At 41.5% G+C, this 19,936-nt stretch overlaps 1 protein-coding gene across 1 annotated transcript in view; it reads right to left on the bottom strand.

Annotated features, from left to right (window-relative positions):
• Window positions 1-19,936, bottom strand: part of DIP2C (disco interacting protein 2 homolog C) — a gene marked incomplete at both ends in the record, with an annotated part of 321,625 nt that overhangs the window by 390 nt on the left and 301,299 nt on the right. Inside the window, 4 exons of the mRNA XM_080340151.1 lie at window positions 4,563-4,686; window positions 6,459-6,633; window positions 7,503-7,577; window positions 8,094-8,151. Of these exons, the coding sequence (XP_080196277.1) occupies window positions 4,563-4,686; window positions 6,459-6,633; window positions 7,503-7,577; window positions 8,094-8,151 (432 nt within the window). The remainder of the gene's footprint in view (window positions 1-4,562; window positions 4,687-6,458; window positions 6,634-7,502; window positions 7,578-8,093; window positions 8,152-19,936) is intronic.

The raw sequence follows: 19,936 nt of genomic DNA, 5'->3' as shown, positions 1-19,936 counted from the left end.
CGAGAGAGAACACGTCTACGGGCCGGGGCAGAAGAACAGCCCCACCAGCTCTCACTTCAATATTGTTGCAATACTGAGTACTGGGCTAAACTTTACAGAAACTCAAGTCTAATCCTTGCCTGTCATGTAAGAAGTTTGGAAGACATCATGCGGTTCCCTGTGCAGCCAGAGAACTGTCACAGCACTGCAGTGTCCGTGATGATGTGAGCGATGTGTGGGTAGAGGTGTCTTCTCTGGGTTTTCTGAAGAGCCACCCAGAAGAGCAAAGGCGGTTAAAAGAGGAGGCACCAAAAGGAGCGGCAGGAGCCTAGTCTGAGCTAAAAGACCTTTGGGCTAGACGCTGCCCAGCAAAGCGGTGCGGAGCACTGGGAACGCCGGCACGGCGCGCTGCAGCTGCACAGATCCCCGCCGGCCGCAGAGGGGGCTTCCTCACTCAGATGGCTACGAGCCGTCTGGCCGGGGCTGGCTGCTGGCCAGGCACGTCAGAGCTCAGCGCAAGAGAGCTGCGATTCTTCTGGACCAATTGCTTCACTCAGAAATAAGCAGTGTCTCCATCTGTTTTATTTCAGCTGTGTTTGATTTCTGTTGGGTTGAAGGGGACAGGAGTTTTTACATTCCCTATTAACAGGTGAGATGGTCAAGGGGACACTATTATCACTATCGTCTCTTTAGTAAGAAAACTTTGTAAGACCCCAGAATTGTGGTTAAGCCCTTGGCTGAATCAGGTAAATTTTGGTTTTTGCTACTGGGCATCTTTTCTGGCTAAGGATAAAGCATTTATCCTTCCAAATTCAAAGGCTGGGAGGGTACAAAGGCCTGGCGTCTGCTTCCCTCTGTCCTCCTCCCCACCTCTCAAACATCTCCAAAGCCTCTGAATTCTCACAGGAGGTCAGCAGGACTGAGGCTTCACAAAGAGCAATCTCATTCTTCTTCTAACTATTCCACAGCATAAATAATAATATTCTACACATGTAACTCATACATCAAGCCCTGTCCTTTGCCCTCCTTTACCTTATAGAATCAAGAGATAATTTCCCAGAACTGTCTTTCGCATAAGCATGTGAAAGTTAGAATATATTATATATATAAGCCAGCTTCAAAAAGAGCTACTTACCCTAAGGTCAACGCTTGATTGAGATAGAAGTGCACTGTTTTAGTCTACTAAAACAATTCGGAAAATCCCTATCTTTGCCCAAAAGTTAGCTGGGAAAATGTGCACTATATTGATGCTTAACAGAATGGATTTTAGGAAAAAATGCACTTACCATTTAAGAAAATTTCATGTTCGGATCCTGCCAAAGTACTATTTGATTGAATTCTTATGTGCTTATTGATCTGGAAAACTAATGGGTAGCCAAAGCAAGGCTGTGCAGGCTGCTTTTGACTTAGTATTGCTATGAAATGAATTTTAATTTGTAATTCTGTTTTCACAGACTTTCGATTAAGTTTTGATTGATGCTGAATATTAACAAAGTGATGTATCACTCTGCACAGGTGACCATCTCCAGAGAGGTCCTAGAAGTTTTACAGATTGCTGTACAAACATCTAAATTAGTATGATATGTATCCTAACAAAAAAGCCCGAGGAGGTCTTATTAAAATATAAGTTAGCACTTGAAACCATGTCTTAAACTTACTGTTAGCTTGTTACTTGAGAAAGCAATTAATGGCAAGGTTCAGGAGCACGTCCCTAACACACAGCTTAGGAGAAGTTAGTTTGAGTTCGGAAGATGAATATCCAAAACCTTCGTGAAGCTCGGATGAAGTGATTTGAGCCAGTGACACTCCTAAGAGGGTTTCAGCTTAATTTAAAACTCTTTTCATATGTCATGATTCTAACCCACTGTAAGCAAAAGGAAATATCGCACTTTATGTTCTCACTAGTCGAGGTGAAGACATATTGCCCAGCCTGTATCACCTACGAATAAACTAACTTTCTAGTCCTGATGAATAAAAATAAAGAAACAAAAAAAATAGGGACCCGGGAAGGATGCACTTCCATAAGAAATAGGGAGTCACACCCAACAGATGCAACACGGCCAATGCCCTGAGCTGGGAACGGCCCCTCCTGCCGCTTCCAACCCAACAAATGCTTCAGGAAAAGCCAGGAGGTTGTTGAAACACCTCAGAGAAAGAGGCCCTTTCTTCTCCAAATGTCTCGTGTAGCTTTACCCATTTGTCATTACGCAGACAGAGAAAACCACTTCTTAGCAAACTCCAGGAAGCTACGCGCTGTTCCTCCTTCAAAGGTTTGAAGTTTAAATGAGGCAACTATGTGCTTTAATTAAAACACATACACATACATTATTTCTTAAGATGTTGCGCAGTATTAATAACACTTTCAAAATTGCCTGGTGTAGTAATACATCACAATAAAACCAGACTGTGCTGCTCTTTTGCTTGTTACGTATTAAGACACAGGAGGTCCAGATTCAGAGGCTGTTGATTTTCTGCTAAAATTTCTTAAGAGACAAGAATAATTTTAAATGACCTTTTAGATCTGATCCTCAATGACAGAAGTTGCCCAGCAGGATCACGTTAGTCGGCAAGTCACCGCTTCCCTCAGCAGTGTTAAATGTGACAAAATGAACTTTGGTTTGCAGCAGGTATCGATGCAGTTAAATCCTTACTGGGTCACTGTAGTGGAAATAACAGCTGCCTCGACAAGAACAGAGGCTTGTGCCCCTATCCAAAGAAAGGCATATACAAAGTACATATATTATAAAAAGAAAGATTTAACTGGCTATTATTTTGTCAAGGAGTGTTTCACAAAGACAAGGGAAGTTAAGTGAGAAAAAACAAGGATGGTCAGGACTAGGACTACGAATGAAAACTCCATGAAGGTGGCTTGAGAGAGCAGAGCACCAGTTGGGAAGAGGTTGGGAACCGTGAGCAAACCAGGTGCTGAACCATTGTCTGCAGGGCCGACATCAGACAAACATCGAAATCACCAGCAATCTCTCTTCTTTGAGGAAAAATAGAACCCTGAAGACTTTAAATGTTGGCCTTTGGACAAAGAGTAGCAGCAGTACTAGCAGTGTGTTTTTTGAAATCTCACTCAAGTGCCTTGTGCATTATCACCCCACTACTGGGAAGGGTGAAGGCACTGAGAATTACCTGCATGTACTTCTACCTTCTCACAGAAATTCAGTGGTCTTTTCTTCGGTCCTCTCAGCTTAACCCTTTCCCAGTTGCCACTATCTCACTCAGGATTTCCAAGATAACGGAAGGAAAAGGATTCTCAAAGTGCTCTCAGTTGTCTTGAAAAAAGGAACATAATTTAAGCATTTTGGGCCACTAAACCCCATGATTTCTGCAGTGTGATATGGCTACATTCGCTGCCCATGACCTCCCACTTTGAGGACACGCAGATCTCTGACAAACAGGTACTGCTGAACACACTGATGTATGAATTTGTGGCCATCTTATAATACAGCTGTCCCCAAATAGCTTGATCTGAAAACTTTCCATCCACTCCTGCTATCGATCTGACACATTTTCAAGGAGAATTTCACAGCATCCTTAAAGCGTTCACACTGGTGTGTATGAGGACACAGAATGCGTCACCCCGTGCAATGGCTCGCTGGCACAAGACCCCACCAGCAGGGATGGTGCTCTAGGGAGGAGGCAATCAGACAAAAACCTCAGTTACAGTCAGCCACACAATTAACTGCTTTAATTTTAACAGATAGTTAAGAAAAAAGCAATGTGTTTCGACTAAAGAAACCAGTCTGTTTGCTGTGCTTCACTATAAAGCTTATTGCTCCAGGTCACTCTCTTGCAGACAGGACTGAAAAGAAAAATGGAGACTCAGATCTTACACTCACTAAATTGCTCTGGGTGTTGTGACAGGTTCGTTTTGGTTGAAAGGAGAAGAGCTGAGCTGAGGTTATATCAAAACAAACAAACTACCTGACTCAGCCTCTGATGCAAGAATAATGAAAAGCAATTTGTTCTTATGTCAGCCTCAAGAAATGATTACCTGCTGTACGCATTTGATGATGTGATACATTGATTATGACAACATCATTATTAACTCCTTGATTTACTGCTTCAATTTCCATTGTGACCTTGATTTGATCACCGCTTGACTTATTAATAACCAATTCCAAAGTAACAGTGTGTTCACTAATAAAGTTTATTAGTGTGTTCATTTATTTGAAATGTTCGCTTGCTTACTCCTAATAGCAACACTCCTGAAGCTTGAACTGACAGCAGCTTGCTTTTCCTGGTTAGAATACAAGTCTCAAACTCCAAGAAACAGCTACTGACTTACCTGAGAGCTGCTCGGGTATCTCAAATTAGAAGTTTAATCCTTCTCTTGAACTTAAAACTACACACAAAAATAAACACACTGAATGATCTGAGAAGAAAACAGTCGTTCTTGATCAAATCTGTTCATGAAAAGTTTCATCCTAAGGATGTATTTACAGCTGGGTTATAAATCCTGTAACCATCCTGATGGGTCACTTCCTGTACCAATTGCAACATCCAAGAAAAAACCCCTGACGTTATAGATGTTTCAGGTTTATGTAAGGGCCCTGGTGTTACATAATCCTTACCATTCCGTGATGCTCTTGTGTGCTCTAATTACAGAGGTTTCAATATCGATCGGATGGTATCTCATCCCTCGCAACTCCATGGCTTCATCTAATGCACCCACAACATAAAGTGCATCATGGCGTTCTGGGTGTAAGGAAAAACAAAATTAATGATTCTGTTCTCCCGTACATTAAATTACGAAAATATTCACATTAATAAAAGAGTAAAATAAGTATAACATTTATAAGTTATCCTCAAATTTCTGAAACCCCAAAGTGGTTTCCAAACTAATGAGAATTTTCCATTACTGAAGTGCAACGCAGAGCAGAAAGCAGAAGCACTATTCCCATGTGAAGAAGAGAAAGCTGTAAGTCTTTATCCAAAGACAGTGGCATAAATTCCTGTCTTCCCCATGGATGCAGAACAGACTCATTCTTTTTTAAGGTGCCCTAAATAGACAATAAACTCCTTATTTCTCTTTCTTCTGACAGAGAAAGGATAGATTTGACCCTAACAGTATGTTCTTCCAGTAGCTTTGAGCTGGTCCGCACTGATATTTAAGGTGGCTTACAAAGGTGTTTATCAATAAACTAGAAATACGTGCTATATGCCAGATAGCAAATTGCTCACTCAGACAAATGGCACACTCTGAAGCGCTGCGCTCTTATAGCACAAATTTCTACTGACTGAAGAAATAAATGAGGCTGAAATGACACTTTTTAAAATGTATTAGGCTGATAATAAATGACTGCATGTTATCCATAAAAAAATAATATTCACTAATAGACTTAAAAGCAGATAACTGGCTCTTTTTACATTAATTTAGGTAGTTGCATGGTGGTAATGTAATGGCAATATAACCTCTACCAGTATAAAGGGCAGAGAACTTTCTGCGCTGGGAGCTAAAAGCAGGAGAGTCGAGACAGTAACTCTTTGCCAGGGGAAGATTTAAGCCATTTCGATGCTGAAGTTGCAATATCCTCAGAAAATCCTGATTTTTCTCAATGCTGGGCTATCATTGTGAAATGAAAAAAAGCCTGTTTAACCCAAAGTAAACCTCTTCAGGAGATGCTAACATAAGGACACGGGCAGCAGCTGTAATCCACAGTGATTACTAAAATCCTTCCACATTTGATGAATTCACTCCTTGGCTGAATAGCTGCTACTCTAATTGCAGTGACACTGGGACGCTGGGGTCACTCCTGGAGGCGCTCACAGCGTTGCTTCCAGTGCCACCTCATGCAGCCACCACTCGTGGCACCGTGCTCTGCAAAAATCACAGGAATGGAGCATTTTCCCAAGCAGAGAGGCTGTGTGCCTGGCAGGGCTGTTTGCTCACAGTGTGCGTGAGATAAGGAATGTCATAAAAACAAATAATGAAATCCTGTGCATTCCCGACAGAAACCCAAACACCCCGTAGCTTCTCCTGCAGCCTACTGCTTGTATCATGTTTCAGGAACCATCCCTGCAGGTTTAAAGACAGGGAAATTTGAGAAATGGACAGCTTCTGTGAGCTTAAAACAGAGGAATTATCAAGGAAGGTGGTCACAGGAGGGACAGGGCTCAGTCTCACAAGGGTTTTCCTACTTGCACAAATCCATTCCTGCGGATAAGACTGCGAGAGCAAATGATGCCATTTTAAGCTGCATCTCCTGTTTTTCAAGCTGAAGCACCTGGCACATTAACAAAGCCTAAAAGTCCCTGGTGGAGGTGACTTATAGTACCTGAGGTACAGCAAAGGACAACCAACCATCTCAGCAGAGAAACCCTGTCCTCTGATTATTTTATCTAAGGCTTTTTTTGGCCATTCTATAGGTTTCACAGACTGAACAAGTTGGGTAGCACAGGTCAAGAGACAAGGTGTCAAACTCAACCCAAATTATATGCACGGACATAGATGATGAGAAACCTCTTACCTCCGTTCGCATCTGTGAGTTCTGTTCTTCTCAGGAACCCCAGGTAGCCAGTTCGAGCCCAAATAGTCTGTGTGTCTCCAAAGCTGAGTCTTGAATTAAAATGATCTGATTGCAAAGATTCATCTCCATAGATGGTAAAATACCCACTGGCGTTGTGAGTGCTGTGAACCCATATCTAAGTCAAAAGCAATTACACTGGTATTAATTAAAATAGCTTTCCAGAATGAAGCGTTATTGAAAATTCTTGATGCAAATATTTTCAGTCATAGCTACAGAATACTATAATGCCTTTTAGCGTTGTAGCTGAAGAACATATAGAGCACTGGGCCCTTTCCATAGGTCTCCCATCCTGGTTCTGTGCATTTACTCCAGCAGAGTGTCCTCCATGAGCACCAAACAGATTATTTTAAAGGGTGAGGCCAAAGACCTTTACCTATGGTGAAGGATTCATTTCATCTAACTCAGGCATCGTAGAAGTATTTATGATTTCATAGTAATGAAATCTTACAGATGAATCTCACAAATTAGATTGTAGTTTTAATTATGACTAAGCAAATTCTTCATTTAGTTAATTAGATCTTTAACTGCTTATTGAAAACACTTTTTCTCTCTCTAGAAACATAAAATAAATTGGAAAAACTTATAGCCTTGCTCAACTCAGCTAATGAGAGTACTTCAGTGCGTTGAAGCACAATGATTATAGAGAGAATAGCAATAGAAAACTATGTAGCTGTATCAGATTCATCAACAAACTTATTTTTTCATCGGAATTAGCAAAGCACCAAGTAGAAAATAGTTAGAAAAAGCAATTTTTTTTTCCATGTTTTAACAAACATAAACTATTATTAGTGTTTATCAAGTATGCTACTAACAATATCAATAAGAATACAAATGCCATGTAACACACCAGATCTGTATAATTCATAAGTTTCTTAACCAGGTATTTGATAAGATATGTTATCATAAACCATTGGCATACACAATGATAGCTTTATCTCTGCAGTTTAGTTCAGAGCATACAAAGGTGAAGTTTTCATGCCTTACCTCACCGAGATGAGAATCTCCTAAGGGTCCTTTTGTTTCTGGATTAGCAATAATGATACGTACTCCTGGGAGAATCTATTGAAAAAAACACGAGGCAGTAAGAAAACACATCTTGACTTGTGCAGTCGTAGGCTGACTCTTTGTTCACAAAATAACTTCATTAGCAACTAGAAGAAATCCTAGAAGAAATCCTCAAAAAGTTAAAGCACACTTAGACATTGAAATAGCCCATAGATGTAATAAATTCTGATAGATCTAGGAAATGCTACAAAACCTCTTCTCTCTGTGAAAGCTGTTCCATCACTAAAAACTCCTCAGAAATAAAATGTCCACCTACGATACCGAAATCCTACCAAATGGCCCAAGTTTCTTTGAGAGTATACACTAGAAGATTAAAAGCACCCATCAAACAAACACGTGAACCCCATGAAACTTTGGCCTGTACCAAAGGAAAGGCAGAGGCACGCTGCAGCCTCCCCAGGACAAGGGCCTGCCAGTGACTTCATGTAATGGACACACAACCAAACAAATGGAAATGTACTGGAAATATTCACCATAAAAGGTACGTATAAATGTTCTTTCAGTACTTACTTTTCCCGACTCCATGAGAGGCAAACTATGTGGAGATCCTCTTTCAACTAAACGAACTCTGTAAATACATGTAAAAAGAATATGCATAATACATGGTTGCATTTATTTGCTTTTCATTAGCATTTATTTCTAAAAGGAATGGTTAACCATCACAGAGGATAATGTTATTTTTGGAACAGATTAAGCTTACATCCTGTAGAACACAATTGGTCCCAATATTTAATCTTAGTCAAGACTCACGACTGGGAAAATAATGAAAGAAAGATGTGTGTGAATGTTTTCTTAAATATGAAATTCTTCAAATGTAGTTGGTGCCTTTTATTTGTTTTTGATAGACTTTTGTAAATGGAATTCTATGCACAAATCTATTCACAAGAGGGATCTAAAATATTGATTTCCCACAGGAACATGATAAATGCTGGGGCACAGACACAGAAGCGTGTGAGCTGAGTGAGCAACCACATTCCGCAAGTAGCTAACAGTAAAATCCAACTCATATTGAAATAACTCATAACCTGGCCTCGGCTTCAAATCTGCATTTGCAATCTTTTAATTATTTTCAATGGACAGTGGTTGATAAACATTTTAATATAATGAAAAATCATTTAATGAAAAATGTTATTGCTGCTGAGGTCACAGCCCTTTACTGACTGTGGCTTTCTGCTCCTCTCTTTTCCGTTCTTAGATAACTTGTTTTCCCACTAAAGGAGCAGAAATGGCAGCTCTCTTTCAATGGTATGATAGTCTGGAAGGAAATTCCTTATTAACCTTAAAAAAGTACTCAGGAGGTTAGAATGAAAGAGATTTTAAAGTCCTAAAATAGCTGATGATCTCAGCCAGTACATGGTGAAGAAAATTTGGCAACATCGAGGTATTCCTCTATCCTTGAAAGTTCTAACAGCCCATGAAAACTAAACTTCCCACTCCTGAACATTTTTCATAATCCCCTTAACCAAGGCAAATCTGTACTTGTGTCAAAAGAGCTGTTCACACCCCTTTCCTCCCCTCAGTTCTGTGATTGGACAGGAAGAAAAATAACAGCACAAGATGCCTAAAACCAACCGTGTAAAAGGTAAAGATGAAACACAGAAGAGAGGAAGACGAAGCTGGGAGCAGATGGGTGGAGAACTGGATCCAGTCAAAGCGATCATAAAACTGCAGTCTGCTAGCAGCCATCATGAGAGGTCATTTTCGGACTGTTTTGAGATCTTTTTATAGACAGAGTATCACAGTGCTCAGCTTGGGAAAGGAGTGAGGAGACAGAGAGACCTCAGTGAGAGGTCCCTTTGGAGAAGAACAAAGCTTTGGCAAGTTCAGCCCTTAAACATAAAGGAGATGGAAAAATATATGTGTTTTTTTTTCCTTTGTACTATTTCTTTGCTTCAAAAGTCTTCCATAAAAGCTGGGACTGTCGAGGCCAAGGCAGGAATAGTGAATAATGTTTTACCTGCAGCTCTGGGAAGTCTCTCAGCGCTGATGGTCGGGGCTGGGCTAAGCCCATCGGTGGGATCAGTTCCTGGCACTAACAGAAAGAGATACACCCCAAATACCCAGCAACTTCAGGCTGCTTTTCCAAGCCATCCTGAGAGGAAAATGATGTGAAGCTCCCTACATGGGGCACTGCCAGCAGCAAGCCTGGTTAGGCAGCTGCAGCCTGACCTGCTCTCCTGCAAGGAACGTAACAGGAATGCTTGTTCAACTGCAACAAAACTCCCCAACAGAGCCTGAAGCACCAATTACCACTTCTGTGTGCTACCTTTAATGTTATACTGTCCTCATCTTACACTGTATCACTCTCCTAAACCTCTGTTGTGTTACAGGCATGCACATGCACCTGTGTTTTCTACAACAGCTTCTGTTGAGCCTCCCACCAGCTGAAGAGCAGAAGGGCCACCACTGGATTCCGAGCAAGAGCAGTGAAGCTACAACATCCATCTGTTCAACCAGGGACACAGATACGGGGCAGCAGAGACCAAGGCCACAGGAGCTTCGCTGTAAGGTGTGCATGCAAGGCAAAATTAATTAACTCTAATAAAGGGTATTTCTACATAAGTCACACTTGCGTTGCTGTTCAACCTGGCAAGCCAAATCATAGGTATTTAGGAGCATGAAGCAAAGGTTTTAAAAATACATCTGTGCATATGGAAACAAAATCACATATTGTAAAAAAATTGTTAATAATGCCTATAATTCTGCCTTTTTTATATACAGGGTGTTTCAAAAAGATGGAACCCATTTCAAAGCCGTAGTGATTTCAAATTGGGTCCATCTTTTTGAAACATCCTGTATATCTTTGTTCCGTAAAATCTGTACTAGTGCAGAAACAGAAAATGCCTTTAACTGAGTTCTTCCAAACAACGAGCATTTCCAATCTTTACATACGTATTTGCAGACAGGTTCTTAGAACTAGTCATCATCTCAACCACTTGGCATCTCCTTTAACAGACAGAGTTACCTTATTTATTATCTACCAACATTTGTCAAACAGAGAAAATCTTTAAAAGAGACAATTTAAAAAACCTCAGCCATAAGCACTGCTCAGAGTGGTGGTGTAACAAAGGTCAGGAAGTACTTTATTTGAATTTAAGATCGGTTTAAAATTAATTCAATTTGGATAACAGTAGCAAAAAACATCTGGGGCAGGAGCAGTGTATGTCAGAGCTTCCAGCTGCCCAGAGATACTGTTGGCCTTTGCTCCCTTCCCGTTATTAAAACATGCCTCAGTGAAGCGTTGCTGAACTCCAGGCCTAGCAGACATCACATATAATAAAGCTATATATTGAACAGCCAGTTAGATGACTACTGGAAATGAATCAACGTTCATAAATCCGACCATCTCCTTCCTCTTTGCTTTCAGCATCTGGGCTCCCCACCTTGTTCTTATTATCACTACCATATTCTTCCAGTTCCCTTCTCCACCTGTTCCCTTTAACCTCGTCTGATTTAGCACATGACGATCCAGAAGGCGCGATTTCTCAGTTTCCAGTTCTGTTAAACCTCTCCCACTCGGTGCTTTCCACCCGTTATCATGGGACTGCACTAAACATAGAAACAGCATTTCCTGGAGGTTTTCTGCAAGGGCCCTGTTATCACTCAAAAATTTGGACTCCTTTTCAAAAAGTTTCTGCTAAGCTCACAATCCATTTGGGAATATGCTGTTAAACCTCTAACAACTCTGAAATAATAAAAGATATTTTGCCACAAAGATATTTCAAAAGAACAGAAGTAAAACATTAGATTCTGATGTTACTGACTCCTATGTGCATACTTAAGTGCGTAATAGTCGTATTAAATCTGCTGGGAGTAGCACTGTGAATAAATTATGGACATAAGGCAATAGCTTTTAAAATGAGTTTTACTGTGCCTCAGCATAAAATAACTCAATTGTTCCCACTCTTCCTGAAGAGATTTCTGTTTTTCCACTGACACACACAGACAGCAGACACGACTGAAAACTTCTTAGCTTTCCCCTTGAGTGGGCAGCATCTCTCTCTGGGCTGGGCTGGCAAAACGGCAGAGCACAGGGCACATCAGAGCCTTGGAAAACAACGTCTCTGAACCACCCAGGTGACGCTGGCAAAGAAACCCAGGGCTCCTTACAGCCTTCCTAGGACAACGCCAATAAACCTTCTCCAAATTCACAAATAATCACAACGTGCTCCCAGACAGCAGAGGTCCAGAAAGGGCAAGTCCTGTTTCTCTGCAGCGCTCCAGCCGTTCTTTGTTGAGAATGAAAACAATCTCTTACAAAGTGAGTCCAGAGCCTCCCCGCCGCGTTCTGCTGCCTCCAAGTCATGCTGGGACGGGCAGAGGAGAACACGGCAGGACAGCCAGCCTGGGAAAAGAGCCTGAAAATCAAGTGGATGGGAGAAAAATGCTGCTCTTGGTGTGAAAGAGACTTGGGCAACTTCTGGCGGTTTGCAGCCAAGCTGAGAGGGAAAGTAGGAATGAGTGACCCCGTGCAGGGCAGACACAGAGCATCTCTCCCACCACGATGTCTCACTGGAGGGGAGAGGCAGAAGATGTTTAAGAATCTTTGCACTCCTACAAAGCTATAAGCAATGACGATATGCAATGAGTCTGTAGTATTTACATACTATAGTATAGGAGAGTATAATTTTTAGAATTTTTTTTCACTGGTTCCTAAGTCTCGTTTCATAAGAAAATCTCTAACTGGAGCTCTAACTGGAGTTGAGAAAGTGCCCATGTTTTGAGGTCTGGTTACCGGGATTTACTAGGGAATGAAGCTACAACACCTATATGTACTAAACTTCTAGTTACAATTTAACACATTAGACAGATTGCATCTCCTTTAAATCATACACTACAGGAAAGCAGGACTGAAGTCTGACTTCGGGATGAAAACTGGCAAGCTTTAACAAACTGGGCACTGTAATCACCGCGCAGCAAAGGGGATATCAAAAGACAGTAACAATGTCTTTCTGCCCAACTCTCTTACATGAAACCACAAATTCTGTTTATGTTCTTTTTTAGATCTGGTCCCTTAGGTGGCGAAAAGTCTCCAAAATACATTTCACAGCTTGCTAGTATTTCGCACTAATCAGAGAGTTTGTCAGCAGAGCTATTAACTACGGCTTTGGGAATCTGCAGAGTGGTACTAACCAACACCGCGATGCCCAAACTGGGCAACCCTCCACAGCCGGCTGTGCTGCTGCTCTGAGAAAGGCTTTGGACTCTGTGATTCTAATAGAGACGGAAAGAAGCTATAAGGTCATCCAAGTCTCGCTCTCTGCCAAAAAAAGACTGTTCCCTGCAGTGCACTCGAGTGCTTTGTCTACTCCTGTTACAGTATTTCAAATGATGGGGCTTCTTCCACTTCCCTTCAGAGTTTATTTCTCAGCTGAATGTATTTCAGAGTGTGGAACCTCTTTACTCTGCAACGCTTGGCATGAACCATTCTTAGCTTCCTCTTGTTATTTCTAACTAGCTCTCCACGTCCAATTCAAAGGAGTTTTTCCCACTGAGTTGTATTTAAGAACAAAGACTTTGCCTTTTACCCTAACACTTGGCCAAATCCCACGTTTGGAACTTTTTTCTTTCCTTTATAGCCATTCCCAGGAGCCGAGCCATGGTAACTGCCCTCCTCCTCCTCCTCCTCCTCCTCCTCCTCCTCCTCCTCCTCCTCGCCAGTGTGTGTGCCAGCATCTCCTGCTGTCAGCCAGGCTTGGGCACCTTCCATCACCTCCAGCTCCCGTTCCCTGTCTCTCCTCCCTCCTGTCCTGGGTGTTCTGTTCTCACACCATGTCGCTTTGCAGTCCTGCCAGCCTGCAAGCCCAGCTTCTCGGTTTCTTTAACACTAGCTATTTGGCACACTGATTTCTTTCGGTGGCTGTTTTGGGATGCTGCCATTCCTGAAAACCTTCAGCAAGAACACCTAGAGGAAACCAGAAAGGATGTGATGGACATACAGCCTAATATATATTGAAAATACACTGTATATAAGTCCCCTCCTTGCCCATAGCTTCTCCGAAGAAACAGCCAATGGTCTCTCTGGTTTCATTCCAGCCCTATTTCCTAAGTTTTCCTGCTGATTGTCATCTTACATTAGAAACTGAGCTTGTGGGGAAAAAGTGGATATTTTCTTATCCTGCAAGAAATTGATGTTTTGAATATTTTTGTGCATTAAACCAGAAAAACAAGTGAAATATGGAAAGAAGCTGTAAACAGAATGTGAGAAAAAAAAACCGCTGCAGGTCAGAAAAAGAGGTTATTTATGTTTAGTGTTTCAGGTTTTTTGCCTTGTTTTGAAATGTAAGTTAATTAACTCTCCAAACTGAAAATGCTTTTCATAAGGAAAAATTCAAAAGCTAAAGTCAGGCATTTTGACCACTTTGAGAGTTCTATCTTTTTCCTTAAGCTGAAAATGATCTGTCAAAACTGACTCATTTGATTTTAACACAATGGTCTCTTCTGGTGAAAGAAGACAATCACCTAATTCATCAGAAATTTTAACCAAAATGCAATTGTAAGGCATTTAATGCCGGAGAGCACATATGCTGTCGTGTAGTTATATCCACGGCACAGCGATTTCCCAGTTCTGACTGAAATGGCTCTGAACTATTGCCATCCTCCCCACCTTTCAGTTATGTATCGCTGTTTAACGCTGAGATGGTGCCTGGATGCCAGGGGGATCCTGGACTGGGGTCAGGGCTCTCGGATACTCAAGACTTTCAGTGCATCTTCTCTTTAATCAAATAATAAAATATTTCTCCATAAGCTATTCCAGAATTTACAAGTCAACAAGCTTATTCTACCAAAAATGGAAATACAGATCAAAGCACACAAGCTCTGCCTTCCAAAACGACATACACAATTCAAATACCCCATCAGAAAAGGAGGAAAATGCCATGGCTGAAGGGAGAATCTGGATAACGAAGAAGAGTTTCCCTGCATCATCCTGGTTTCCTCAGAGCACTTTTCCTCCCATCACATGGCAAATTCAGATACTGGATAAATACAACTGAGACTGAAAAAGGGAGTTTTGGATTGAGGCAAACATTAGCCAATGAGATGAACAGCCATTACATCTTCCGTATGTCTAGGACATATTTTAATCCTGTTAATTTGATAATCAACAAGTTCAGTTAGAGAATTAGCACTAAATCACTTCCTTTAATGTAAAGACTTTTCTTCACTATAAACCTAAATTACACTTCATGTCCTAAATTCCCTGAGGTTAAAAGCAAACAGCTTCTAGTCCTCGCGATGGCTGAACAAAAAGCTGAAAAGGTTACACAAGGATTTAAGACAGTTCAGAAAGCTGCAAAGGGATCAAAATGAGGCAGGAACTCTGGTTCAGGAAGGGAATATTCAGAGCTTCAGAGATTAAAAATGTAGTAGCAATTTTATCATATGAGACTACTGGAATATGTAAAAAGCAAAGCCATGTCTGTTTTCAGCCTTGGAGTATTTTAAAACGTTCAGCTTTCATTATACCTCAAGTACATTAGACTTGTTTAAATGAACTTTGCACATTGTGTAGAGCACAATACACAGCTATTCCAGGGGAATGCAGTGGTCCGGGACACGGAAGAACGTGTTCTCTTTGTTGGCCCCACCTCACTCCCGCTGTGCTCCCCCAGGCACAGCATCACCCTTCTCTGTGCTTTGGGTTCATATTTGCAAACACAAGCATAATACTGCTCTCGGTTGTTACCTTTTTGTTTAGATTACAAACCTCCCAGGACACGGTGTTTGTTACTAATTGTTTTTAAAGCACTTTCCATAAACACAATTGTGTTCTGATGATCGTGTTTAATGCAACATGCTGCTTCTATTTTGGAACCCTTCATCTATTTGAGAAAAAGAGACTCCACACATAGGGAGAACTTCCATTATAATAAACTTGAGATCTGAAAACGTCCTCATCTCATTGAATTAGTTTATTTGTTGTTAACAAATAATGGAAATAGTTTTAGCTTCTCCGATGCAACATTCATATTCTACACTCACAAGATGTAATCGCAGGTGGAATTTCTGAAATCAGGTCATTCTTTCACCTTCCCCCTTATCTTGCTACAGACTTCAAAATTCACACCACCTGCATTTTTGGGGAAGAACTTGCAGAAGTTCCCTCTCCTGAACAACCACCAGGGACATGTCCTGTGCCTGCAAGACTTCAGCACACAGAGCTATTTTTTCAGTTGAATTAGAAGTGCAGATTATCGCTCTGGAGAAAAGGTCACGGTGCCAGGAGCAGCAGCGCCCTGTACACCTGAAGGCACTGAGAAGGGACTGTCCTTTTCACAGAAGACTTGTGGGGAACCACAGCTGAGCATCACCAGACTTCTCGCAGAAGTAAGCTCATCTTCTGTAAACAGACACTGCCAGTATACACGATATTAAGAAGGATATGTGAGGCTTGAAGCGACATATTAAGGGCTATTGAAAAGAATCATGTAAGAGGATATTACATTTCTAACCAAGTTAGTGACAGAATCTTATATAAATATAGGATGTTTTTACTTTTTTTCAGAGTTTTCCTTCCCAATCGTAACCATTCAGTCTTCCCTGGGGCTAGCAAAGCTGGAGTGGGTTCCAAAGGTGACAGAGCCCATTTCCCAGGGGTAACCGTCAGCACAGCACCCTCCACTGAATTATTTGTCACGAAACCCTGTCAGCGTGTGGGACAGCAAAGGCCCTGTCTCCCACAGAGGCTGCCAAGAGAAGAGGGGAAAGGAAAGAGGGGTGGAAAGCCCCTGGGAAGCTCCATCTCTTCCAGCACACCACAGTCTGTGGCCAGGTCTGCAGAAGCTGCAAAGGTTCGCTCCAGGTTTTACATGTTTTACATGTCCTCATTAAGTATTTTTCCTTCCAAAGCAGACGTCTCTATTGTGAAATGCACTCCAAGGTAGCAGCACTGGAAAGCAGCACATTTTCCTCCACACTGAAATGGTAAATGTACACCGTGTTCATCACTGTTGGCATTTTTAAAGAACCACTGCTCAGTGCTCTGTTACTAGTATGTACCAAAATGAGGGAAACAAGGCAAACTGTGCTTCAGAATACACTATCTGTAAAAATCAAATACATAAACCATTTTAACTGTAAAGAAAATGGATGAACAAAATTTCCATTTTTGAAGACATTCCTGTATTTGTATGGTTAGACTAATGGCAAACTCAGGGAGAACGAAAGAGGTATGGCTTCTAAGGACAAAAAAGGAAGAATTTTTAATAAATCTTCCTCAGGAATGTGAACGGCCAGCTTGCTTTATCCATTCCCAGCTTCTGATGGAAGGAGAAGGACCTGTAACACCAATGAAGCTCAGTATACTCTGAAATGGGAAATGCCCCTTTTTTTAGCAGCATCAGACATTCTTCTAGAATAAAAATGTCGGCACACATTAATAAACTAGAATATTATTGGGGAATTCAAAACCAGCCTGCAGGTTTGTAGTTCTTCCACTCACGCTTGAAGAATCACATGCAAATGGCATTTACAACTATTACACAAATGTACAACCGCAGTACACCTACCTTCCTAGAAAGATACGCCTTGTTGTTTTCCCTTTATCTTACTTGGTACACGACAGTATTCTCTTTCCCCTAAGCCCTCCAGGGAAATATAACTGGAATTTTGTGATTTGTAGTCAAAGTATGCTAAACCACATCCTCTTTCAAACCACATGTAGAGCCAACTCTTATTGTCCTGTTCCACTAAAATCATAACATTCTGATCTCTTGAAGATGCCTTTATCAAGGAATAAATAAGACTTTTTTCAAGGGAGGAAATACCTCAAGAGGCAGTAATCTTGCCTTAGAAAGCACAGAAATGGCTTGCAGGGCTCCCATCCCCCTGGTTTAGTTATACAGCTCAGCCTGATTGGGACAAGAGGGGGTGACTTCCCATTTGAAAGTTACTGATGTTTCTCCCTTTCTCCTGCTCTCCAACGCAAGTTGCTTTATGCTTGGAAACATGAAGCATCTTTCTAAAGTCTCGAAATAGGTCCATTTACAAATTTTGTTATAACTCTGGATCCTCAACACGTAAACAGTGCAATTCCTTGGACCATATCTGCTCTTCTTCAGCTTCCCAGGTCATCGGCTTTATTCCTGATCACCGACCATCCAGCGCACAGAGGTTGAACAAGTCTCTTGGTTCATCCCAGATGCAGGACTGGCAAGAGAACTTTTCCTCCTGTCTGGACAGACGGGGACTTCTTGAAGTCAGAAGCTGATATGATGCTTATCAGCCCAAATTAACTTTTCTTTCTGGGAGATTTGTTTCCCATACATCAGAAGCAGCACCAAGGGGATTTTTGAGACAGCAGCGTTTGCATGGCAGAAAGAAAACACAATGCTAAAAGGCCAAGGCTGCACTTCCTGAGCAAAATCACGAAGAACGAGGAGGGTTTTGTCAGTACCATGACAGACAGCTTAAACTCACTAATGGGATTCTGAAAGTTAATAGGCAAAATGCGTAAAAGCCAGAATTTCTACAAAGGCTCCTCAAAATCATACTGCATCGCTACTTATCATACTGAAAACTTTGAGAGACTCAGGATTTATTTTAAAGACCTCAACCCCTCTTCCTTTCAGTTGAGTTACCTCTCCCACTGACTTCACAGGGGTAAAAGTATTTTCATTTTTCCATGAAAAACCTGCTTCTATTACAACACAAAAAACCCCAAACAGCTAAAGCAACAGACAATCCAAAACCAGAAAACACGGGTGATGTGTGAAACTGGGAACTGGAGCCACCCACGTGAGAAGATCCTCGGAGCTCGGATGACGAGAATGGCTCTGCTGGCAGTACCTGACAATTCGATTTGCAAATGAGCTTATTGCGTACAGCGCACTGGTGGCGTTCTGAGGCCAACGACTCGTCACGTCCATGTTTTGAACAGTTCACCAGGTATATAGCACTTCAAACCTCAAAATGCTCTACACACTTCACCTACTGAATCTCACCGCAAGGGAAAAGGTGGCTGGCTGTCCAAGAGGGCAATAAAGGATTGTGACTACCCCTCTGGACCCCACACAGAGTGAAAGATCAAGGACTGGGATTTCCTGTAGGCCGTGCGTGGGCTCTGTGCGCTGAGCCATTGCAGGAGCTGGAGAAAGCTCCGCTCCCCAGCGCGGCAGTGAGCGCACTTCCAAGTTTCTCTTCCGCTGCCATTGGCAAATGGCTTTCAAGTATGATTAATCAATTAAAGTTTCACAAAGGTAACTATTTTACTGTCACTTGGCATTAGCGTGTCTCCCTTTGACATATTTCCCCCCCGTCCCTTGTCCCTGCTACGTGACTATAAAATGGTTATTCTCCACGCCATGACTGCGACACAGAGCACTGCTGCGGTTACAGCTTAGGTCATAATTTAGCTAAGTAGTTCTTTTGTCTGGTAACCCTATAATAAGAGTATTTTTCAAGGTAGATGGAGTAGAAGTCTTTGAGAATTACGAAAAAAGCTCCTGTGGCTTTGTTACTTGGTATTACCCAAAACAATGTATACACAACGTGAAAGTTTCGGTAAAATATGGAGGAGAAGGAAAAACAATTGACAGCCAGAATAAAAGGCTATTTTTTTCCCCTGCATGAAGTCTGAAATGCTGGAATATATTAAAATGAAGCCAAAGCCTTAACTGATTCTTTTTGACAGAGCCTGCATTTGTAACTGGGCTCAGCGTATAAGCGACCCATAAAAATAAATCCCAAGTAACTGTTTTCACATATCTTTGAAATGCTACAACTGTTCCCTTCTTTGCTTAGGAAATGATATTCAGAATTCCCATCCCCCTGAAATCACCTTTGTCAAGCAGACAATGTCTGAGCAAGTCTGATGAAGTTCAGAGATCTCTGAAGACCCCGAAAGTCCAAAACAAAAAATAAGATTTAGCACAACATACAAATGACTTCCGAAGAAATCAAGTCTGGTAATGACATAAGTATACTTCTTTTTAAGAGATACACTAATTTCTGTCACTCCAAGAAGATGCCAGTGACCACATATGAAAAGAAGACACTTATCTGTACAGCTTCACAAGCTGCTTGTGTAATAAATACCAAGGTTAATCACATTAAAATAATTGTTCTAATGATGGAGTGGGAGTATTTCAATGAGAGACTATGGATACCACAAGCCACACATTGATTGACCGTCAGACTAAAAAGATCAGTAACTTGAACCCAAATGTATCTTTTGGCTTCTAATGTATTTGGCATATCCTACATCTGGATTTGGCTCCCTCTTTGGTGCCACCTGCCTCACCATGTCTGTGACCACTGTCCAAGCAGCTCACCGTCACATAGAGCTCAAAAGGGAGTCTAGTAAACCACAAAAAGGTTTAATAAATTAAATTCTCCATTTTTGTAACGCTACT

The sequence above is a fragment of the Nesoenas mayeri genome, assembly GCF_963082525.1.
Source record: "Nesoenas mayeri genome assembly, chromosome: 2".
Classification (NCBI taxonomy): domain Eukaryota; kingdom Metazoa; phylum Chordata; class Aves; order Columbiformes; family Columbidae; genus Nesoenas; species Nesoenas mayeri.
The sequence above is the reverse complement of the archived record's forward strand: the minus strand, read 5'-3'. Positions and strand labels throughout refer to the sequence as shown.